General features: G+C 36.7%; 1 protein-coding gene across 3 annotated transcripts; it reads right to left on the bottom strand.

Annotated features, from left to right (window-relative positions):
• Positions 1-313: 313 nt before the first annotated feature.
• On the bottom strand, positions 314-17,155 carry LOC127650899 (phosphatidylserine synthase 1-like). Of its 3 annotated transcripts, none has more exons than XM_052136541.1 (13): positions 16,904-17,155; positions 16,157-16,248; positions 15,268-15,312; positions 15,049-15,173; positions 12,794-12,952; positions 9,909-10,060; positions 8,406-8,547; positions 6,947-7,059; positions 6,360-6,425; positions 3,615-3,714; positions 3,229-3,297; positions 2,222-2,288; positions 314-1,974 (listed from the first exon to the last, which is right to left on the bottom strand). In XM_052136541.1, the coding sequence occupies exons 1-13, from the start codon at positions 17,092-17,094 to the stop codon at positions 1,886-1,888; spliced, it is 1,410 nt and encodes a 469-aa protein (XP_051992501.1). In that variant the 5' UTR covers positions 17,095-17,155; the 3' UTR covers positions 314-1,885. The 3 variants fall into 3 exon arrangements, with proteins under 3 accessions (XP_051992501.1, XP_051992502.1, XP_051992503.1); XM_052136542.1 differs by having other exon boundaries at positions 314-1,971; XM_052136543.1 differs by lacking the exons at positions 8,406-8,547; positions 9,909-10,060.
• Between the last annotated feature and the right edge of the window lie 9,341 nt (positions 17,156-26,496).

The following is a 26,496-nucleotide window of genomic DNA, read 5'->3' as shown; positions in this document are numbered from 1 at the left end:
ATTCTGATATTCCTAAACTGAGACTTCCACACACACACACACACACACACACAAAAAAAAACTATTTGAAGATTTACACATTTCAATTTCATAGCAAAATTCCATCCGTTGAATCATTAATAATGATGATAATAATAAAAAAACTTAATATTTGATGTTTTAGTAATTTAATTAGCAGAACATTAACAATGCATTTTAATGGAATTTATTTATGAAACTGAAATTAGTTAAACTGAAAAACTGCCAAAAATATTTTTTGAGAGCAACACAAATCGTTAAAATAATAAGACACAAAGAATCTTCATTAGGAAACTGCATTTGAAAGCTTTATTGCACGTCACATTATCAGTGTGTTAAAACTTAAAGCAAAATGCTCATTTGAGAGTAGTTGCTTTTTTTTACTGCCATGTTACTCACAAGCTGTTAAAATCAAAAGCAAAATGGTCACATTAAAGGCTTGAAATGATCACATATGGAAATAGTTTCAGGATTCAACTGAATCACACAGTTTAGTTGTGGCTTTCAGGTGTGAAAACTGCAGATCCATACAAAATTCATGACTGTAAACCTTGCTTGAAAAAAAAAAATTGCAGATATATTCTGAACAACTATTTACTTACAACTTGGGTTTTGGTCATTAATGTGATCCACGAAAAAAATAAAAAATGTAATGTAAAGGCAAAATAAACAGCAAACATATTGTAGTAACATATGTTTACACTTAGTATTATTAATAGCCATGAAAAATATTATTGCTGACTATAAAAACAGTAGACATCAAATCCCAAAAAAGTATTTTAGGAATGTGTCAATAAATGTGTGTTTTTTTATATATATAAATTACAACTAAGTGACAAAACTGCAGAGTCATTTAAAGGCTTCACAAAAGAAAATTCTCTAAAATAATATCCATGTGCGCACACACGCGCGCACGCACACACACACTCACACACTCACACACACACACACATAAAATCACACAAGGAATTAGTTATCTCTTTTACTACAATAGCCAACATGCAAAAAAACTATTAAGTATAGAAAATCATGACATTACAGCATACAAATTTGGGACATTTTAAACAACCTTCAAAAATCGCCAAAAGTGCTCATTTGAATCAACATCTCTAAATCCAAAAGATCAAGACCTGCCTCTCCTTCACACTGGCTCTACACAATTTTAATTTAAGAGGAAATATAAGAAGAATGAAAAAGTTGAAACCATTACCATTGTGACTTTAGTCACAGGTACCTCTGTGACAACATTGTTTCCTTAGTGCATTAATATTAAATTCCTAAAGTGCTTAAATTATTATTATTGTTATTTTATTGGATTTTTCCAGGGCAAGTGGAGGAAAATGTGCAAAATCTGAGAGAGCTTGGTCTGCATCAACAACATATGTAATAAAAATAGTAGGGTTTGAATAATCAGATTGCAATAAATTAAATATAACCAGAATGCTTAACAGCAAAGCTTGGAATCATTGTACTTATTTTATTAGGTGGGTCAACCTACACATTCGGCTGGCTCAGACTTCTGACACTCTTTAAAATGGAACGTGCCATTTAAAGCCACATCAAAGCCATTAGAAAGTGTATATGGTGTGATTTAACATAAAGCTGGCATACCACAAAGCTTCAAGCTTTTCTTTTCCAAAATTTCCTTCCGAGTGCTGTGAAAAATACTGTACAAACAAGTGCAAAGTGCAGACACAGAGCTGCTGTCGTCTGGAATGTGTATTTTGTGAATAGATCCACTTTCTTGTGTCTCCACTCTATCATCGAGGTAACGGTTTTACCTCTCCAACCGTTTGTGCCAGATTTTTTCTTACACCCTTTGTGTGTCCAGGACCATTGAGAGATAACCATTCTCTACCTGTGGTCACTACTTGCCGCTTGTTCCATTGATTGTTTTGCTTTTGCCTGAGCCTCCTTTTCTTCTCCGGGACGAATTATTACTGGAGTTCCTCTCTGCTAATAATAGCAATAAAATAAAGTAAAAATGTTACATAAATCCACATACCGGTAGATTTTTAAGGTGCAATAAACGTACAAATCCTCCTTAAATACAAAGTTATGCATTTATTTAAAAAAAAAAATGTTCATGTTAACTATTTCAAAACAAAGACACACAAAATGCTACATCCCATCAAAAAGATTAACGTCTAAGTATTTATTGTCTTTTGTGAAGCACTCTGGGACAAATCAGATTGTGTGTTACCTTTGGCAGTTTCAGGAATGTGACCACACGGGTAAATAGAGGCGTTATCATCACAGTCTGTAATGCTCTGTGAAAGATAAGAGATTAAAGGCATATTCCATGTTCAATGCAAGTTCAGCTCAATCAACAGCATTTGTGACATAATGTTGATTACCATAAAAAGTAATTATAACTGGTTCCTCCTTTTCTTTAAAAAAAAGCTAATATATATAGGTTACAGAGAGGCACTTACAATGGAAGTGAATGGGGGCAATTTATTTCAGGGTTTAAACACAGAAAGGCGAAGCTTCTAGTTTTATAAAAGCACTAACATTAATTCTTCCGTTAAAACATGTGTATTATTTGAGCCATAAAGTTGTTTTTGAAGTTAAATTGTCATTTGTACAGTCGTTTTAGGGTTTCAGTAAGCAATTCTAGCTTAGTAAGCAATTCTATCACACTAAAATCATGTTTACACGCATATCCTTTATGCCTTGTGGCTATATTTTTAAAACGGTGAGTATTTTAGTGTTCAAAAATTGGCCCCATTCATTTCCATTGTAAGTGCCTTACAGGAACCCAGATTTGAGCTTTTTTAAAGAAAAGAAGGAACGAGTTAAAATAATATTTTGTGTTAATCAATATTAACCCATAAATGCTCTTGATTGAGCTTAACTTGTATTGAACCCAGAACATTCTAAATGGGTTTATCAACAATCAAGTAAACCAGGAGGACAAAGTTTACATCAAAATTAAAAATGTAAATAAATATTGCACTAAAATACACAATTACATCATTATGACATCATCAATGCTCAATAAGACAGCTGTAAAGAAACAAGGCATTGAAATATCACCCTGTGCTTTCTGTTAGAGATGTTTCTGATACAAGAGTTGCAAAACTGTGAGTGACAGCACAGTTTCATAATCTTGTTGAAGAACCCATTTTAATTTATGTTTTCAGTACATCTATTCTTCAGTCACAGTCATGCTATGGCAATAATGGATCACTGAATACAGTGGTTTACCTTCAGTCTCTTTCCATAGTTCTGCCCATACCAAACCATCCCACAGAGACAAAGAGAAGTGATGAAAGCCTGACAAGATGATGAGAAAGAGTGTGTTTGACAGGGAGAAAGACACCACATACTCATATATATATATATATATATATATATATATATATAAATATAAAGGAAAAATACACACGTTCAGTGTGAAGTATAGATATATAAACTACATATATAGACAACATGAACAGTATGTTTTGTTTACAATTGGCAAAAAGGCATTAAATTTTTTCCAATATAATGTATTCAATATAAAGCGTTTCTTTGAAAAGACTTGTTAAATGTTTAATATTTTAAAATCAGACTATTTAAAAAATGACAAATATTTCACCACAAACACTCACCAAACACAAAAGCCACAGGACCACATACAGGACTTGTGTTTTAGAGAACAAGTCTTGTCCAAATTTGACACAAGCAAGGCCTTCCAGGAAAGCAATTGCCCTATAAGGAGGAACACAATTATAAACTCATTCACTGAAATATTTATAAGGCACAATTATGTCTTATGCCGAGTTTACACTACACAATTTTAGGCCCGATTTTCACTCGCTGACAGTTTTGTGAAGATCGCCGTCAAAAGCCCAAAATCATAGGCAAAATGGAGCTTCCTCCCATGAGCAACGATCGCAATGTATGAATTATCAAAGACGCGTTTTGAGAGAAGCACCGAAGCGTCGCGATGTCAGCGAGATATCTAGAATGTTAAATATCTGGACCTGTTTGCGATTCCAAATTGTGCACTGTGAAATATGTTTTGACAACTGCAGCATTTATCTACAGCTAATGAGAGAGTAAGAAATGGGGCACGGGAAGTTTCAGTGGGAAAAGTCCTGATGTACCTGCAACAGAACATCAACTAGCTTGGCTGTGGTATCAAGAAAGTCTCATTGGACTGAAGAAATGGAGGAAAAAGTTTTGGAACTTTGGCAGGAGTACCAGTGCCTATTTTGACATTTCACCACAACCGGGTGGAGAAATTGCCAATTCTGGTAAGCAGTCAGGTAAGCAAATAGGTAGATTTTTCAGAAGGAGATACTTTTTCGTATTGTAACCAATAAAATATATGATGCCTTTATGCGATTAAAAACATACACATCATATTCTGAAATGCATAACATGTGATCGTGCATTTGTTTTCGTATCTCTTTTACTTTACTTTTACTTTTATGCATTTGGCAGACACTTTTATCAAAAGCGACTTACAGTGCAATTATTACAGGGACAATTCCCCCGTAGCAACCTGGAGTTAATTGTCTTGCTCAAGGACACAATAGTGGTGGCCGTGGGGATTGATCCAGCAACCTTCTGATTACCAGTTATGTGCTATAGCCCACTACTCAGCCACCACCACCACTCCGGTATCTCGTATCACTTCTCACATGTACTCTGTTGTAAAACGTAATTTGGAGTCTAGGCAGAGTCATCAGGGATTCGTCAACAGTGAAATGTTTTGTAATGTTTTCACAACTGTCACAGATTCCTCATGTAATTTGAAAACTCTATGACTTCAGTGACAAGACAGACAGTTGTGTAATATGAATGGTACCACAATCCACAATCCAGTCTTTAAAAGTAATGTAGGAGGCATTAAAGTTTGTGCAAAATTATGTTAAAAAAAAACTTGGTCCTATACTTGTTTGGTCCACATACTGTTTGTGTTTCAGACAGAATGGGAAATCTCTAGGTATTTTAGACTTGTAGGACTCATACACAAAAATCCAAAAGTGAGGTTTGTTAACTCTGGTCACCAGACTGTGTAGGAGTAATTTGGCAGTCCTAAAGCTTTATTTAAGCCAAGAGAAAATGGGCCCATTGTTTATAATCAAATGGAAAAAGTGAGACTCTGGAAAACAGAACTCAAATCAGCTGATTTGGGGTAAAAACAGCAGTGGTGAGTTCATTAAATTGGATTTACTGACATGGAGCTATATAACATGCTCAACATTTTCTATGCAATGGCTTTTTCAGGCAGGCTCACCACAAAAGCATCACTAAAAGTCATGAATTAAAGGATTAGTTCACCCCAAAATTAAAATTCTCTGATCCCAGATGTGTATGAATTGTCCATTTCAGCTCTGTTTGTCCATATATAGCAAGTAAACAGGTGTCATCAAGCTGCTTGCTGTTTGACGGTCCAAAAGCCATAAATAGGCCACAAAGTTTTAATTATCAACTTATTTTTTACACAAACGTATCGATTTGCTTCAGAATACATTAACTGATCCACTGGAGTCATGTGGATTACATTTATGCAGCCTAAATATGCCTTTTAAATGTGTGACGTATACTTTTGCCAGGATACGGATGTAATCTCACATTCTCCCATCGGTTGAGACGTCCAGTATAAGCACACAAACGCACCATTGTGAGTAAATAAACAGATGAATACAGATCTAAAAAAATAAAATAAAAAAAAATAAGCTACTGTAAAACATTCCTCCTACTCAGTTGTAAACAGCACTGCAGTTCCGGCTGTGTCGCACTTCTGTCAGTTCTCGCATGTTTTTTCGCGTGCAATTATGTCATACGTACGTAGTGCTTCTGACCGGAAGCATGATTTAGAGTATATAAAATTATTATTATATTATATTTTTTTGCACCATAAGTGATCGTGTCGCTTTAGAAGACATTCATTTAACAGCTGGAGGCTTATGGATGACATTTATGCTGACAATCTGTGAATTTTGAAGCTTCAAACATTGGAGCACCATCCACTTGCATTTTAAGGATATTTTTCTAATTTTCTTCAAATGTGTTCTGCTGAAGAAAGAAAGTCATACACACACCTGGGATATCATGGGGGTGAGTAAGTGATGAGAGAATCTTTTATTTTTGGGTGAATTATCCCTTTAACACTTGAGGAACAATACATACCTACATCTTCAAATATATGCATCCATCTAGCAATCAAAAATGTGAAAAAAGTCCAGTAATTAAAGGGAGTGAAGTTATCATGTTACTGTTTGTATGCCCCCAAAAACTCAAACTGGTTAAACCGAAAGAAAAAAACGATCCTTATTTATGGAGGTATTACATAGCACTTTCACAGAATATATATCATTGCAAATAAACAAACAGGTACTCACCCAAACAACCAACACTGCGTTCCAACTCTTTTGCACTGGGTGTCTGTCAGATATGCGTAGTACTGTCTGAATCCAAACAATAAGTCATATGAGTAATATGACACCTCTGACATTATACATCATTACAATGGGTGTGTGCATATACACCTGCCAAATGGTCATTGTCCAAGATGAGTCTTATTTATTTAGAATGCATTATAAGGCTGACAGAATGGAAAGGTGCCATTATTGCATTGTTATTTAAGGATCACCACTTTGTGCTCTACAATATATGCTGTAAATAACAAACGCATTAATAATAAAACTAGATTATAAAAACTTAGCTCTCATTTTCCTCTGTCATGCCCTTCCATAAAAAGTTTTTGTTTTGGTAAATCAAACTTTTTAAAGATAATGATTTGAATCTCTAAAGACTCGAACTGAAGCCAACATAAAAACTATGTGTTCATTTGTGTGTGTAAACAAAACGTATATTGTGTATGGTGAAATCAACCAAAATGCCCGTCTTGATGCTTTGGTGTGTTTTGTGAAGAACTTTCTTTTTTGAGGAATTTTATTGGCACATTGAAGAAGTAATTGGACATTACCGCACTGTGGGGGCAGTGATGATCCCAATAAAGAGGATCCGACACCAGCTGAGAGGATGAGACGCCTGGAACACGAAGATGTGCTTCAAAAAGAATGTGTTCAACTCGGTGAGCTGTTGAGAGAGGGGGCAGAACAACGTGTAATAAAACAAGAGCAGGCAAAGGGTAGCTACATGAAAGAAGCTAAATTATAAGATAGATTTGATTTGTTTAACATTTTTAGTCACTACAAATTTGCCATACTTCCAGTTGTGTTGTCTTATATAGAGGTCGACCAATAGTGGATTTTGCAAATACGATAACTAAGGAGGTGGAAAAGGCGGATAATTGATTAATTATTAAAACGATTTCTAGAATGTTAAACTTTCTTATTCTTTCCTTACTATGATTGATGGGCAGAGACATAGAGGCTACAAGAGTCAAACATTAATAAAATCCCAGATGCAGTTACCAAAATCTCAATAAGCAGAAAAACAAAATATTTGGTGCATAATGCGGGACTTTCACCAGTAAACAAGGCTATAAACAAGTTTAATTTTAACTATAAACTCACTGGGGACTCAACCCCAATTTGGAGTCAAATCCAGGTGGCGGAGGACAAATCTCAGTTGCATCAGTTGAGACCATCAATCCGCGCGTCTTATCACATGGATTGTTGAGCGTGTTACCGCGGAGACATAGTGCATGTGGAGGCTTCATGCCATCCACCGCGGCATCCACGCACAACTCACCACGCGCCCCACCGAGCACAAACCACATTTCAGCGACCACGAGGAGGTTACCCCATGTGACTCCAGCCTTCCTAGCAACTGGGCCAATTTGGTTGCTTAGGAGATCTTACTGGAGTTACTCAGCACACCCTGGGATCTGGAATCGCAAACTCCAGGGGTGGTAGTCAAGAGCCTTTAGTCGCTGAGCTACCCAGGCCCCCCGAGGACTCTTATCTTTTAAATGTCAGAGACTTGGCTCCATTACAATCCTGTACAGTTAAATAGTCTATGTACCAAATTAAGCTTTTTATGGCCTATATTTTTCACCAAATGTGTTTTAATGAGGAATAAGTTTTATTATTGTTCACAAGATATGAAGTTGGAGACACAATGTATGTGCTGATGGGCACATTTCTATTTAGTCGCATTTTTCTTTTCATGCCCTCGCTTCAATTTACAATATTTGATTATCTAATCAAAATATGCATAGAAGTGAGGATTAAAAATATGAATGAATATTATCAATGATGACAGATTTAGATACAGAAAATCTCATACGAGGTGACTGATTTTTTTTCATTCCAAAAAGCAACTATTGGCACAGATTAAACTGTAAAACCAACATATCAGTCTACTTCTAGTCTTAACTATTATTCTGAAAGAAATTTATCAGAAAGCTTGAGTAGGTATTTCCAAATTTTTGAGACAGAGTACATTATTAGAAAAGTAATTCACATGGCTTCACACACCTGCCATATAATCATGAAAAGGTAGATGCCAGTCACTCTCTGGAAGGACGACTTGGGGTCAAACCAGCGCACATATGTCCAGCTGGCTGGAGTAAACTGTAGAACAGCACGTTTCAGCTTGCCTGTGGTTGTGTGGATATCCCTGAACACAGTGTTTAACCACTAATTACATCTTCTACATTGTAAGTAAATTACTGTACTAATTGCTCTGTTTGAAAAGAAATTAAATTACTCATTACTAATTACTTTTTTAAAACCCATATCAACTTTGACCAGATGGACAATAAATGGACAGACATCAAATAATTATTTGAATTCTTTCAAATAAATCCTATAAAATAAAATAAATTATTCTTGAACTGTTCCTAAATGGTTAATAAAAATCTGTAACAAAAAATTTATCGAACTCTCTATATAACTTCTTCCCAAGCAAGTGCATTTGTAAGGCTGTATTTCATGTAAGCATTGTAACAATAAAGTATAAATAAACAGTTGCAGCGGCCCCTCAACACACCAGAGCAAAGGGAAAAAATATCGGCTTACTGTTTATCACGTGCTGAAACTTTATTTAGACTGAAACTTTACAATCTGGAATCATGTGTAACGATGCAACAGTCAGATGAAGTACTCTTTTACACTTGAACTTTGAATCTTAGTGGCTTCTGTGCTAAAAACAAACTAGATGTAGCGACACATGAAACAGAACGCAGGTGTCTCGAGGTGTATTTTTAAATATTGAAACACTTTTTAACTTCACACAGTGTCTAAAATCCGTCAGTCCTGCGTGAGACTCGAAAGAAAAGGCAAGAATTGCTGAAGCAGTCAAAGGCATAATTACATCAGAAAACAATTTAAACACAGTGCAGACGTGCGCAAAAATACGTTCGGTGTGAACAGCCCCTGCAATTTCCCAACGTGTACAGTATATCTATGTTCTCAAGTGCTTTAGAAGTTGCTTGTGCTTTGGGTCTGCATTTGTTTTCTTATTTGCATTTGACAGTAATGGGGATATTTCCATTTAGTAAAATAGCCATTGGTATCTTCTGACATCTTTTCACTTGAGATATTTCTCAACATAGTGGTGCGAGCTCACACGCGCAGGCATATTGCCAATACATTTAAAGGGGCCACATTGAATTAGAAGGCAAATGTTATCATTAGATGTTAAATTTCGATTTTCAATTCAATATTGTTTTATATGGAATTATTTAAAGTCTATGCAGTATGTAACGCAAGTACATCATAATTAGTTAAAAAATGAAGAGTAATCCCTTACTTAACTTTTTACCAGGAAAAAGTCATTTAAAGTTACTTTGTAACGCGTTACACCCAACACTACCTGAACACATGTGAAATGCACCAATTCCCAATTATCTTTTGAATCCCTAATGAAGTGAAAACCCTTTGCTCAGCTGATCCAACAAGAATTTTTTGCAAAATCCTGTGTTATGCCAAAAACAGATATCTAATTTCTATTTCTGAATAAAATTGACAAAAGCTTACTTGATACTGGCCCAGTGGTAGGAGCGCATCTCTAAAAAGCGACACACAGTCATACCAAGCCAAATGCCCCCTCCATTACACAGCAGGATATCAAGAATGACTTGATCCCACCAGCACTCTGCAAAATTGGGCAGGAGGTGCATAAAGAACAACTGAGAATGAGAAAGAGCGAGAGAAAGAGTGACAATGGGAGAGAGAAAAGAAATAGAGAGTTATAGGCATAGTTCAACCAAAAATTATACTTCTGTCAACTGTTGATCCAAACACCTATGGTTTCCCTCTTCCATGAAACACTAAGGATATGTTAGGCAGAATATTAGAGACTGATAACCTTACCATTCACTTTTATTGCTTTTTTTTTTTGCCATACTTTGAAATTGAATTGTGACTAAAGCCAATTTCCTCCAACCCCTCTGCATATGATGGTAAACCTCTGGTCTTTTGCTCTTTGATTTCCTTTTTGCAACGTGGAACGTGTCTTTCCTTTGTAATAGCAGAGTAAAAACCAGTACTAAAACCGGAAAATGCGATCATCCGCTAAAGTGCACTCGCTCCAATGTTTACCTCTCATGCCGTCACCAAAAGACGTATCTGTTGTGTACATTCTCATGATTTCAGGGCACCACAGTTGAAAAAGAAACCACAACCATGGGAACTGGCCAGGATCGGCACGGAACAGCATGGGTTTGCGAAAATAACCGTTCAGTCTGATAGTGGAAAAGCAGCTTAAGATTGAATATTCTGCCAAAAATCTCCTTCCACAAATGAAATAAAGTCAAATGGGTTTGGAACCATATGAGTGTAATAATAATTCCTTACATTTATATATAGGCACTCAAAGTGCTTTACATAGTATAGGGGGAATCTCCTCAACCACCACCAGAATCCACCTGAATGATGCGACAGCAGCCATAGTGCGCCAGAACACCCACCACACACTAGCTATTGGTGGAGAGGAGAGTAGAGTGATGTAGCCAATTCAGGGATGGAGATTATTAGGAGGCCATAATAGATAAGGGCCAATGGGGGGAATCTGGCCAGGGTTATCCTACTCTTTTCGAGGAGTGTCCTGGGATTTTAATGACCACAGAGCGTCAGGAACTTGGTTTAATGTCCCTGTCACTATTCTGGGCCATTAGGACCCACACAGACTGCAAGGTGAGCACCTCCTCCTGGCCTCCAAAACTGGACCACTTCCAGCAACCTAGCTTAGCTTTAGTGGGCAACCAGGCGAGAGCTGCAGGGTGATATGGCTGCTGGCTGTAAATGTAACTTGTACAGAGAATCTTGGCGCTGACATAAATGTAACTAGTAAATGATCAAATTTTGGAGTCAAATATCCCTTTAAAATAACAAGTTGTGATATGTCCCTCTATCTAGGAGGGTTTTACAATAGGGCCCAATCTGAAGGAATATACAGAGAGGCCATTGTGTCAGATGTATAGTCACATGTATATGGTATTAAACTGTAAGCTTGCCATAAACTATAAAACCCACAGTCATACTGCACCCATCAATAAAATGTAGAGCAGGGTTACCCCTTATGACATGATTACATTTATTCAAGGCTGTGTTTTTACATTTTGATAACTGCATTCTTAGTCAAAGTACTTATTGTCAAATGTCTCTTTTGACTAATAGGATTATACATTCTGCTAACAAATATGAAATTAAGAGGAAGTTGTGTAATCTGTTCCATTGCATTACAAGCTACTTATTTTAAAGCTATTTGATTGGGAAATACATTCACACCCACTCACCCACCCACACATCGTTGCAAATCATATCCACAAAACTAAGACATCAACAGTGCACCAAGTGATTTTTTTCCACTTGAATTTTTTTTACCTCTAAAGAAATGGCGAAAATAATTAATCACACATCTTTCGACAGTAACCAAAAACTTTGGCTCTTGCTTGATGTTGCATTTACTCTTGGTCTCATAATAAGTCCATGGCAACTGCCATGTCGGCCAGCAAAACATTAACAAAAATTATTGAGTACACTTCTGTTACATCTGAGTCAATCCCAGATCCAAATCTACACTGAAAACCCTAATAAATTCATTGCACTCACATGACTGAGTACACTCGATCCATCAATTCCATTGAGTAATGGGGTTTACCAAAACTTGAGTATTTAAGTTCAGTTAACTTGTAAGTAGAGTGAACTTAAATATTTAAGTTGAGTTAACTGCATGCATGTAGACAACTCAGATTTGATTTGAATTTAAATATTGTTGTTTCTGCTGTTGAACATTTTAATTTAATTGATTCCATTTTAGATTTTTTTTTTTAAAACAGCACAGCTCAAATAAAGATTATAACTAATTCTAGTTCTATTAAATAATTCTTTACAGAAATGCATATATGCACTTCAGCTGCACATACACAAAGAGATCTGAGATAGTGTGGCCAGGGTCCAACTTGACCAAAGAGACACAGATCACCCTAATAGTGACATTACACTAAACAATTATTTGCAACAAAGCATAAATAATACAACAAAAGAGCTAACACATCTATGAATTCTTAATAAAAATTATTTAAATTCCTCAATCTGTTCCCTCTGACCAAGGAAACTCAAGCAGCAAGTGATGCTGGGTATTCCCCGTAGCCTCAATTTTGTACTTAGTAGTTTGAGTTATTAACAATTAAAATCTTAAGTCTATGGATTTAAAAAATAAAATAAGTTCAATGAACTTAAATATTTGAGTTATGAGTCCAAAACTTGACATTTCAAGTAATACTTAATTAAGACAACATGATTTTTACAGTAATGACATCATTAAGGTTTACAGTGTAAATTAGTTTATATCAGATTGTTTTATTGTCTTATAGATGTACTTCAAGACACCTAGGAGCTAAAAGTGGGGTGTTCATTACCTCTGTGAGTTCCCATGTGATGCTGATGGTCCAGCAGAGGCCATAGCTGCGGATGAGTACAGCTTTCATAGCCCAGCCCCAGAAATGACCAAACGCAAAGATGTCAAAGTGACTAAGGATGCGCTCCCACGTGATCACGTGACAGTTCACGGCATACTCCTATAGAAAATGTAAAAGTATCAATAGAGACAATGTATTATATTGATATCATTGATATCAATGCCTTAAAAAACGTCTGAATAATGTACAGTTTAGAATATGTTATTGTCTATACATCAGTTATATTTCTCAGGGATTTATGAGCAACAATTTTCTAAATTATCTGTTAACAAAAATAAACACTTGGAGTGAATAGCACCTTCCACACAGCATGGCTATTTGCACTGCAATAGTCTAGTGGAAACACTGAAATTGAAGACAAACTCTTTTATTTGCATTGAGCCCCAAGTGTCGCTGCAGTGGCATGGGGTGAAATAACGGTGTGAATGTGCTTTTTTCATGCGGACAACCCGGGTTCGAATCCACATTTTGTCCAACTTTTTCCTATCTTGTTTCCTGAATCCACTGTTTAATATTTCATTTAATACTACTTAGAATAATAAATAAACATAAAGGTCAATTTGATCACTGTGATTTGGTCCTGGTGAAGGTAGGGAGTTGAGAGAAAGGTTTAATCCGGGTAAAATTAACCATGGTAATTGCGATCATCCTCCAAAGTGCACTCGCTCCAATGTTTACCTTTCACGCCGTCGGCAAAAGACAAATCTGTTACATATATTCTCCTGATTTCACAGCACCACAGTAGAAAAAGAAACCGGAACCATGGGAACTGGCCAGGATCGGCACGGAAAGCCAAATGGGTTTAGAACCATACGAGTGTAATAATAATTCCTTACATTTATATATCGCTGTTCTAGGCACTCAAAGTGCTTTACACTTTTTATAGGGGGAATCTCCTCAACCACCACCAGTGTGCAGCATCCATTTTTTTTGTCAGGGAAGGTTAGGTTTACGGGTAAGGATAGGGGTTGGTGTAGGGTGTGTGGGACTCTAAATAAACACACTGCAGTGATGCCCCAACACTGTATGTTAGTATTTAAATAGGGGTGCAAAACGTATCTGCCACTATTTGCCAAAAGAAGATTCTTTTGTTGCTATTTACATTTTGCAAATAGCCTCTGCCAAAAAAAATGCATACCTAATTAATTATCTTTTTCACTGCACTTTGGTTGCATCTGACCTGGCACAAATCAGTTCAACTGAGATACAGAAAGTGAGAGTTTGCAGTAGCAGTATCTATGGAAGGACATGGCGTCTGATGTCAATGGACAGAGATTCAAATAATCTCTGTCCTGGCTGAACATCCGAAGCCAGACCGTCATCTAAGCCAATTGGAAACCAAACTAGCTTTATGTCTTTACAATCATTAATCATAATTAATTGGATTAACGCCACACACACAGTGGACACACACCAGACATAATCTAAGCACTGTACTAGTCTGCCACGATGACCACAATTGCCTAAGCAAATTAATAAGATTGTGCAGCCACAGACAAAGATCCTATTGTGATCAGTAATCTCAGATTAAGATACACAGTCACAGTTTATGTAATGCAGCCATAATCTAAATAATAATTATCTAGCACAGCAAGTGCAACCTGTTCATATTGGTATGTAAAAGGAGAATGGCATGTTGCGCCATACACCCTGGAAGTTTTCTCCACTCACACAGAGATTCTAATCTCACTGTCACACCCTCAAACGAGGTACTTAAAATTAATTAGACCCTGCAAGAATCCATAGAGGAAAATAATACCTGGATAAACATAACTTAATAAGTTCAAAGAGGGTAGAAAACCTTGGACCACACCACAGAGGTGAGTTCTAACTCAGGTGTTTAGAGCTCTATGTGAATAACTGTTACTGTTAATTTAAAAACAGTATTATGGGTACAGCAACACAGAGATCAATACATGGCCTTCCCATGGCCAAGCCATGTTCAAAATTGCACTACCATACTACGCTTGCTATTGCTACAGTATATAGCATGTAACGTATACAGTAGACAGTATGCAAATAAAAAAATGGTAGGCAGTACATAGTATATACAGTGTAATATTCAATAAGTAGTAAGCTAGTATTCCATTCCAAACGTTAACCTTAATTTTACTGATGACACAAATCACTATAGCTCTTCATGTTTAGTTATCTGTCATGGGCTTCGTTCTCCAAAATAATATCAGATGACTTACCATGACATCTGCCTCTCGAGTGGCGTAACGCAGATTGGGGTCCAGCCAGTATAAAATTGTCTTAACCTGCTCCCAGTTCAGAAAGATGAGGAACACCAGAAAGAGGAAGTAAAATACACTGAGACCTGAAAAGTGACAATAAATCAAGACTTAGAAGGTTGAGTCATCAGAGCTGCTGAAAAGCAAACATATAAGAAAAGACTGTTTTTAATCACTCACCAAAAACTATGCGCCATATAGCAGGATGTGGTCTTGTGAAAGGACCTAAAAGTTTTACAGATACACTGATCAGCCACAACATTAAAACCACCTGCCGAACATTGTGTAGCTCCCCCTCGTGCAAACAAAACAGCACCAACCTGCATCTCACAATAGTATTCTGAGATGCTATTCTTCTCACTACAAGTACACAGGGCAGATATTGGAGTTACCATAGACTTTGTCAGTTTGAACAACTCTAGCCATTCTCTGTTGTCCTCGCTCATCAACAAGGTGTTTCTGTCCACAGAACAGCCGCTCACTGGATGTTTTTATTAAATTCTAGAGACTGTCTGGCACTAACAATCATCCACGCAATTATCAAATGAGCCAATCGTGTGGCAGCAGTGCAGTGCATAAAATTATACAGATATGGGTCAGGAGCTTCAGCTTCAGATTAGGAACAAATGTGATCTCAGTGATTTGGAGTGTGGCATCAAAAGTGGAAATGCCTTGTTGATGAGAGAGGTCAACAGAGAATTGCCAGACTGGTTTGAACTGACAAAGTCTACGGTAACTCAGATAACCACTCTGTACAATTGTGGTGAGAAGATTTGGTGAGATGTGGGTTGGCGCTGTTTTGATGGCACAAGGGGGACCTACACAATATTAGGCAGGTGGTTTTAATGTTGTGGCTGATCATACATAAATTTAAGGGAAAATTTATATTTAAAAGGGACATTCAAATTTGTGGAGTAGTGTTCCAGTGTAGTCAATAGATGCAGCAAAACTCTAATTAAAATATGTATGGAAAGCATCTGCAGTGTTAAGTAAATAACCCTCAGACAGTCTATACCCAGTTAAAATATGACTTCTATTAATATGAAAGCAAAACAAGCATTGACTGTACCGTTGGGGAAGGCCAGAACACTGATAACAAGAAAGAAAGAGACGACCAACAGCAGACCCACACGCAGGTTATTGTCAAAATCACCATCATCCCTGCATCATTAAAAAATGTGGTACAGACAGTGTATCAGAGCCCCATGATTTCATAAAAAAATGAAACCTCTTACAATATTATTATTTTTTTTCTTTATAAATATAACAGTAAGTATGGGTGTGTGGATGGTTCAGTCCCAGAGACACTTAGATGACACTTACCAATTAAATAAATAAACAAATAAGTTACATTTAATTGTTAATATTTTTTTTATTTTTTTTACAAAGAGCAGATGTTTTCAAAGTGAACCGCTTTGGCAGCATTATATACTCAAAAAGATTTACTCAATTCAAGTTCAACAAAATCCCATCAAATTGAATGGCATTATTTTTAACAAAATTAAATTAATAAAATGTATTCTATTTTTGTTAAAAATTACGCAAATCAATAAATAAAACACGTAAATCTTAAAAACAGTCTAATGTATTTATACATATATAAAAAATAAAAGAAAAAATTATTTGAGCGTAAAAACATCGGGCTGCCACTAAACCGTTTAAGCTGAAGTGTCACGAACAGAACACATAGGAGGATGCTGCTTCAAGACATGTAGTCAGAGCCAGCAGTGTTTCTACTGTCTCACGCTCAATGCTGCCATCCTTATCTCCTCCGTTCTCATGCTGACAGGTATGTGTGCTCGCCAGGTTTACTTACCTGGTAAAAGCAAAGTACATTATGCTGACAACGGTTAACGTCAGTAGAGTAATGGTGTGCGGTTTGTAGAAGAAATCAATGGTGATATCCTCAACTTGTTGCTCGTTTATCATCCGAAAGTGAAGTTTATAATTGACATCATCTTTACTCAGCATCCTGGACCCCTCAATGGGCGCCATTCTAAATCTCATTCAAAAGAAAAATAAATAGCGAGCGACTCCAGATCACTCCTCTCCGTCAGCACCGAGCTTCTCTGACCGAACTTCACTGAAGTTGAGTGGGTAGAGTCGCTGTCACCGCACTGCTTTAGACAGTCGACTCCATTGGTTGGTAAAGCGTAGGGGGCTGTGTAAGAGCTTTTTCCATTCGCAGGGCTCTTTATGAGGCGGGGTCGTTTCAGGGTCCGGGGGTGTTGCCGGAGGAAATGATGAGCGACAGTACCATCTCCTGGCCTGACAGGGCGCTTACGAGAAGCGGATTTATGACGTGAGATCTACATGGGGAAGTTTGAAAGGTCAAGTTATAAAGCTTGCTTGCTTTCCCTAGTTTCTTTCTTTCTACATAAAAAATCCCTACTAAATTTGAAATGACAAAAAATTATTAGTAAAAGATCATTTGTGTATCATTTTGGAAAATATTTGTCAGCTTCAAGAAAAGTAAAATTTTGGGTTGTATATTATAGGACAGACGATTCTTTCTTTCTTTCTTTCTTTCTTTCTTTCTTTCTTTCTTTCTTTCTTTCTTTCTTTATTTTCTCTCTCTCTCTCTCTCTCTCTCTCTCTCTCTCTCTCTCTCTCTCTCTCTCTGTCTCTCTCTCTCTTTCTTTCCTTCTGGAAAATATATTTCATATTTAAAGAGATGGTTCACCCAAAAATGAAAAGAGCTGAGATATTCTTTTAAAAGTCTTTGCTTGTGTTCTGCAGATGAAAAATAGTCACACACAATTGGGATGGCATGTGGGTGAGTAAATGAAAAGATCATTTTTATGTTTGGGTGAATTATCCCTTTAAGGAAAAGTATTTTTTTTTATTGGATATTACAGTAAGACACCCTTTATCATTAACTGTTTCCAATGCAACACTGCAATTTATCCATTTATTTTTGGATAAATGCAATTTGTTCTAATGAAATGCAGTATTATCTGCACTGCAAAAAAGAGAACTCGCATCAAAGAGCTTCTAAAAGCTTGATAATAATTCACTCAGTCTGACCAACCAAACTAGTAATATGCAAGCCAGACTACTGATTATGTCACTTAGTGGGCAAAAAATATATTTTCATCACTGCCTGTCATGTTTATTCTGTTGGTTCCTGCTTTTCATGTCTTTTATTTTGAAAATGTAGTCCTGTTCATGTCTTCAGGTCCTTCATTTTGAAATTTGTTCACTTCCTTGTCCAGTCCTGTGATTATCCTTTTCCTGCCATGTTTCATGTGTTTTTTTCTCATTGGTTCCTTTGTTTATTAGTCTTGTCTTGTTAATGATTCATGTTTCATTGTCTTGTTATATTGTTATCAGTCTTGTATTTTCATTGGTGATCTTGTTAGCTTGTTACCCATGTTTGCCTTTGTCCTTTGTGGAGTATTGTTAATGTAACTTTATTGTTGGTCAAGTCAAGCCAAGTGAAGTCCAGTCCAGTCCAGTCCATGTTTAACATTTCTAGTTAGGGTTTTTGGATCTCACTTTTGTTTAATAAACTGCACTTGGGTTCGTCACTGCATAGTCATCGTCTTCGTCCTTGCCAGCAACGTTACAGAATACTCAACCTCACAATGGACCCAGCAGTTTGGCGTCTGAGCCTCTGTCAGGGGAATCGTCCCCTGTTGAACTATGTGATGGACTTCTGCTCTCTGGCCAGCTAAGTGGACTTTAATGAGGTTGCCCTCAAGGACATTTTTTGCTTTGGACTTAAGTCTATTTCATCCTTGATGCCTGGCGGTCTCAGTCCCCTCAATCTGGCCCAATATATCGACCTCACCCTGCAGATCATCCGTTCCGCGTTCACTGTGGAGGAGGCAGATACCGAGCCAGAGTTCCTTGACATGGCCGCTGCCAAGCCAGATTTCCTCGACATGGCCGCCGCCGAGCCAGAGTTCCTCGACATGGTCACCGCCGAGCCAGAATTTCACGTCATGGCCGCCAAGCCAGAGTTTCATGTCATGGCCACCAAGCCAGAGTTTTATGTCATGGCCACCAAGCCAGCATCTGATGTCATTGCCAATGAGCCCATGCCTGCCATGGCCAACAAGCCAATGGCCATGTCTACCAATGCCAACGAGCCAACGTTGCCAGCCTCATCTGCCCCAGAGCCTGCACCGCCAAATTCTCGCAGAGGAAGAGGAGGAGAAGGGATTTCGTCTCTGAGTTTCAGCCTGTGTTCATGATCACAGAGGTTGTTCCCGAGACTCTGTCCATGTCCATGACCACAGACGTCGCTTCCAAGTCTCTGCCCATGTTCACGACCTCGGAGGTCGTTTCCAAGTCTCTGCCCATGTTCACAACCTCGGAGGTTGTTTCCAAGTCTCTGCCCATGTTCACGACCACAGAGGTCGTTTCCGAGACTCAGTCATTGCCCCAGACCACAGAGGTCATTCCTAGATGCCTGAGTCTGCTCCATGCCATGTCACCGCCACGCCTGAGTCTGCTCCATGCCATGTGTCAGTCGAAACCTAGACTGCTACATGCCATGTCACAAGCAAACCTCTGCTCCATAGGCGGATATCGCGGGGGGGTTGGGGGGGTCAGGACCCCCCCGAAAATATCATTAAAATATGTGTATTGTAAATAATATAATGATATATTCTTAAAATAATTGTTTAAGAAATAAAATAATACAAATGCAAACGGGGCAACAACAAAAAAAACCTTGGTGTCCCCTTCAAAAATTGCTCTTGAGAACTGTTATGTTTATTGTCCCCCCCAACATTTTGATGAAATTTTCGCCCCTGCTCTGCTCCTAACCTAGTTAGGGTTTTTGGATCTAACTTTTGTTTAATAAACTGCACTTGGGTTCATCACTCCATCATCATCGTCCTTGCCAGCAACATTACACTGCCTTTGTAGTTGAGCAAATATGTCTAGGAAGTGACACGTGTCACACATGGCCACATTGTTTTCCGACAAAATGGTGTCATTAAAATACAGTGCACTCCCATGGAGTGAATCATCATTTAAAAAAAAAAAAACAAACGGATAGGCCTAGTCACTGTTTTATGTTGGATGGAAGGAACTCCAAAATTACCTGATTTGCTCTTGAATTATAAAAAGATGACTGAAGATTCTGAGTCAAGCACACATGAGAAAGCTCTCTACAAATGTGATGGAAAATTTGTAAAAACCTGGTTCATGACCATGTGAAGGCTTTGGCACAGATCGGCAAACATTTATGTAGTATTGCGGGGGGTGTACTCGGTGCTACAATGAGCAAATAATGATAAATCGGACATGTAATATTACCAATAAAAGGAAATGTACTGTACAAGCTCAGTCTATGAGCTCCAAATGCTGTTAAGTACCACTGATTTGCTTACAGAACAGAGAGTAATGTATGCAGCCATTAAGCTTACAGTATATGGCTACACGTGTGATTCATACTGTCTCATTTTTAAACTTGTTCATTTTGTAGAACTTTTGTACAACACCAAACAAATATAGGCTGCTCTATTCCCAGAGCCTGAATAAATGGGATTGGTCATGACATCAGAGGTTACCTGTACACCTATATTCTTTCAAAGGTAGAAAAAATGGCACACTCACTCTGTTTAGCTAAATTCTTCAGTTGCACTTTGAGTTTACCTAAATTTGACAATGAAAGCTACTAATATACAGACATTGTGAATAGCTGAATTTTAGAATTAATTTGAAAATTGTAAAAAAAAAAAAATAATAATAATCTTCTTGTTAGTGAATTTAAATTCTTAAGTAGTCTAGTGACTAATTTGCAGCAATGATCAATTGCCATTCTAAATCTGTATTTTATTTTTATTTTATTTTTTTTGTTGACCAAATTAGAGGCAAGGCAACATAACAGGTTATCGTGACCTCTGACAACAGGGTCCGATTTATTGTAGCAACTGAGCTTAGCAACGCAAAGAGTCCATGACAACGGTAGTCGCTCTGTCGTGGTTCATGTGTTGGAATGCGAGAGTGTTTAAGAACTTCAACAAATCAAATAGTTTCGGAGCGGCGTTGAAACATCGTGCCGTCCTGAACAATAAACATGGGATGTGGGAGCTCCAAAATCACGGTGGTTGAACCCGTGAAACCGTGCAACGGAAATGAGGTACAGTCTGTTTTTTTTCGATTTCAAATGATTGTAAATATAAACAAGGAACCGCATATTAAATGAAGTTATAAAGTATGATGTTGACAGATATGAAATACTCTTGTTCCCACGACTGTTGTTTAATAGATAATGTGGATGAATAATTAAACAATATAAGAATTACACCTTCATGTTACACTGTAATTGTTTCGTTATATGCGTCAATGATTTGACCTCATATATCTATTTTTAAAATAATATTATTCATAAGCACATTGAAAATTAAGTTCATACGAAACAATTCCTTGAATACATCTCTGCTATTATAAACATGCTTTCAATTTCTGAGTTCCAATGTAGTGTGGAATAATATTTAATAATGTTTTATTTAAAAAAATAAGCACCTAAACATTGTTTTTTTATTTTTTATTTTATTAATATTTGAAAAACGGATGTCCACCAAATCAAATTCAGGTGGTGTAACCAACATACAGGCCATTCTGCTGTCATGTGACAAAAGAAAGACCCCTTTGACCCCCTTGACTATTTATATATTTATTTATTTATTTTTTATCAGATACTGAGACATTTTTGTGAAAAGGCACATTTTGTTTGGGTCAAATGGAGTAAACCTGAACACTGCTTTTTTTAGATTTTGTTTTTATTATTATTATTTTAAGTTGTGTGCACTCACGTGTTTTTAAGGTGAAAGGAATGCATTTTAATACCTTTTACTTGTCATTAAAACAAATTATTAGATGCTATAAAAAAGTATTAAACCAACATGTAAACAAAGATTACATTTCTAAAAATTAGACTAGCTTTTAAAAGATTTCTCATTTTGAATTAATTCAGATAACGTTATTTGTCAATGACCAATATGCAGCCCTTTCCATTACTGGGAGACTTATATGGGACTTACTCTTTTTGCTGTTATTTTGTAGGCCGAAACTCTGGGGCATGTTGCTCAGGGGGGATGCCGCGATGACTCCGCCGTGTCCAAAATGACCACAGACAGCGGGGTCAGTCTAGATGCAGGGGAGCCGACAGTTCTGCCAGGAACTGTATCTAGACTGCTTCCACCACTGCAAGGTTTTGCTTTTAATAGTTGTTGATAAATTCTGTAATTTCACTCTAAATTATAATCATATACTGCATGGCAAACATTTGAGGTTTTGCAAAGACATTGTACATCTGATCAATAACATAAATTATCTATTTTGTTTTGTGCATAAATCAAGATAACTTCAAAAGAAAGAAAGTATGGGGTAAATCAAACTAAATCTAATATTTATTTTGACACTTATGTTGTCTGATATTTAGCCCAGAGTCCTGGACTGGCCCAGCAGAGCCAAGACAGACCTGAGTCCAGTGAAATTCTGGAGCAGCTGGCTATCCAGGGAATTATTCCTGCTCAACAAAGACAGGGAGGCAGTGGGGAATCCAACAATATCATGGTGAGAAATATTAAGTGTCAAAAGTCTTAAGTGTTGTTGTGATGATTACACAAATTTCACCTGTTCTCTCATTGAGATCAAGAAGGATTGCATAAATATAGTCATTACACTGGTAAAGAAGGCAGTGTACTCACAAAAGTATTTCATTATTTCTATTTTTTTCTATTTCTATTTTTAAGTTTTACACATTTGACAAATTTGTCTCCTCGGACCCCACGAGGAAAAACACTTAATAAAAACACTAAATAATGCCTGTGTAAGGGTTACGTTTAGGAGGATGGGTAGAGGATAGGAAATATGAAAAGCTCACTATTAAAATAATAGAAGTCAATGGGAAGTTGAAGAGAGAAAGGTGAAGCAGATCACTAATGGGATTCACCACTTATCTTTATGCATTAAAAATGACTTAACTAATTGATCTCAGTTGATCTCAGATTTGTTCTGATACAATTTTAGTAGGATGAATCATTGGATGAAAATGTATTTGTTTTAGGAGGGAGATGAGGACCTGAAACACGGGTTGAGGACCGAATCAGCACGATCTTGTGTTGCTGCCCCAGTGTGTGCAGAGGAGGAACTCAACCCAGAGGAACTGCTTCCTGTCCCAACCAGAACCAAAGAGCTGCAGACACGAATCAATGGAGAGTCTGAGAGCCAAAGACCAACTGACTCCCCAGAACTAGAAAATGACTCCACCTTTCAACAGATTGAAGACACGGATGAGAGCTTTTAGGCTTTTAGACTAAGACAGGTTAGGGATATTCCCACATGTACATTCTAAGAGTTGCACATGCATTTTACATGTCATTGTCAATCATGATTATTTTAACACAGGCTATTAATCAGATCAAATTCTGACTTTAATTTTCACATTATTGTTTGGAAAAAAGAAATGGAAAATATGTGCCTAATTAGTGTCAACAGGGGCCATTGAGTTACTATCAAGGCAGCAGAATAACGAGTTAAGAATTGTGTTTAAAATCTGTATGAGTGGCCAATGCTTTTGCTAATGAAAGGCAGAAGTTCACAACTATTTCTTTCATACAGTTACTGACCTAAGTCTTGTGGGGGAAGCATAAATCTTATAATTCTCATAAGCATAATAAATATAATAAATATTATTATTATTTATTTATTTTGGTCAGGTCAATGAAATTGAATGGTGACTGAGGCCACGTCCACACCTACACTTTTTCAATTGGAAACGCATAAAAGGTATATTCTGGGTTCAACACAAATTAAGTGAATTTAATTTCAACAGCAATCAAAAAAGGCACTTGAATGGGGAAGTGAATGGGACCAGTCTATAAACATCAAAATACTCACTGTTTCAAAAGTATTGCCACAAGATGAAAACAATATGATAACATGATTTTAGTGTGATAAAATCACGTACTAACCTAATGTGTAAAGGTTTTCCAATTTTCAAACTTCGTTGACATGATGATGTAATCCCGCAAACCCTGTAGTCCTGCAAAAATGACAAATGTAACATCTTTACAGCTCAAATAGTACACAAATATAACAGAAGCATTAATGTAAGTGATTTTATGAAATGATAAGCTTCACATTTCTGCCTTTAACCCCTCAAAACATTGGCCCTATTCACTTCCATTGTAAGTGCCTCACTGTAACCTAGATTTTTCCTATTTTTAAGAAACGCTTGGAAAATTCGAAATAATTTTTTGTGGTAATCAACATTATGCAACAAATACTGTGGATTGAGCTTAACTTGTATTGAACCCTGGAATATTCCATTATTGTCTCTGTTTACATCTCTCAACCACACTTGAAAAGCTTTTTCCGTCGCGAATGAGGTTAGGAAACTGAAGACGGAGTTTTCAAACGAAAACATATTAGTGTGGACATTGCCTCTATAAATGACCAATGAATTGACCTAACCATTTATTGTAATTGCCTGTCTGTCGCTGAATGGAAAGTGCTGTCCACAAGATGGCGCGAGTTGGCTTTTTTTGAGAGCATAAAGTGAGAAGGTTGACGAGAAAATTGCCTTCTTTCTAAATCTGAGAGGACTCTTTGTAATTATGGTGGCGTAACTAGGCCTCATGCAATTTGATAATTATATAAAACTAGTCTTGAGTATCATTTAAGATGTGTTTTCATCTGTTAAGTGCTTTGTGTGTGAGAGTGTCTGTGTTTGTACTTTAGTGTGTGCTGTTACAGCTGCCGTTGATTTGTCTGACTGCACTGACATTCCGACAGGTCCCACCTGTTGTATTTGAAAATGCCCCCTCTCAGAGCAGGCATGCTGTACCATTCAAATTAGCTCTCGGTAGACAGCCCTTTTAAGAAACTTTAAAAAATATATATATTAAAATAAGTGTCAGAGATTCAGGCACAAAAATACAGGAACCACACAATTAGTTTTCTCTTGACCATCTAATAAAAACCAATTAAACCTATATTTAGGGTTATTAAACCTAACATTTTTATTGTGTGTGTGTCTGTGTGTGTCTTACAGAGCCATTCACTTCTGAAAGCTGTAAATGTGTGTTTTTGTGAGTGACTGTGTTTGAAAGGTGGATTGTGTTGAGGGCTCTCCAAAATCTCTCTACAGGGTCTTTCTTTTTGTTTGACCAGTAAATAGGCTTATGATAAACTGCTCAGGCAATTTACCAATTATTATCTTGTGTTTCAGCCTGAAAAGGAGAAGAACTTTGGCCTGTACATTTTTCTTTTACAAATTATTATTATTGATTGCCAATACAATGATACAGTGTGTCTTTGGTGGACCATAGAGGAAAATGATCAAGTCAGTGTCTTGTAGGTAAATGTAGACAAGCATCTGTAAGAAGATAGGCCTCCTTTTGTAATCCTGATGAAACACAAAGCCATCTCCCTCACGGTGCCTCCACTCATTGCTAATGAGCGTGTGGCATAATGAATAAATTAGTGGTCTCATGGAAGCACTTTATCAAGTTGCTGCCTGACATTTTTTATATAAAGTTTCAATTATCCATCTATGGGCTTCAGGATCTCAACATGGCTTGGTGGGTCACACTACATAGACTAGTTCTCGGGTTGCAAGCTTCCACAGAAACTCCATCAACCGAGTGCTTTGGAAGTTGCCTGGTCTAAATGAAAAGCCCATTTAATAATTCACTGAGTCAAGTATCACGTTCCTCCAAGTTGTATGGAGACCAAGAAAATCATCTGTTCTTTTTGTCCAAAAGGAGATTGGGATGGTCTGACGTCAGCAACTGTGATTGTTGATGCTTATTGCAAAGATGTGGCTTGCACATATGTCAAGGACATTTTAGATCATTAATCATTAAAAAGCAAAAACATTAGCAGTTGTACCTGTAGTGAAAAAATCTAAAACTATGTCTAATTCTTGTCACACATAAAGTTTTTAGGACCATTTATGATATTAATTGAGAGCCTATAAGGAATCTTTGTTGCCTAAGATAGTTTAAAATGTATTATATATATATATATATATATATATATATATATATATATATATATATATATATATATATATATATATATATATATATCATTTATGTGAAAAATATTGCAATTCTCTGAAATAGTCATATATATATATATATATATATATATATATATATATATATATATATATATATATATATGACTATTTCAGAGAACTGCAATATTTTTCACATAAATGATTGTGGAATACTTATTTGGCTGAACAGCAGTGCTGGGTGTAATATGATTACAAAGTAATTAGTTATTGTAATCTAATTACTTTTAGTCAACAAATTAATGTATGCATTACATTTTTTAATTCTAGTATTGCGATTACTGTCACTGGCTTTCAATTAAGGTAATAACTTACAGTGCATTACTTGAGTTACACATATTTGTAAAATAATATAATTTATT

Source organism: Xyrauchen texanus, chromosome 10, assembly GCF_025860055.1.
Source record: "Xyrauchen texanus isolate HMW12.3.18 chromosome 10, RBS_HiC_50CHRs, whole genome shotgun sequence".
Classification (NCBI taxonomy): Eukaryota; Metazoa; Chordata; class Actinopteri; order Cypriniformes; family Catostomidae; genus Xyrauchen; species Xyrauchen texanus.
The sequence above is the reverse complement of the archived record's forward strand: the minus strand, read 5'-3'. Positions and strand labels throughout refer to the sequence as shown.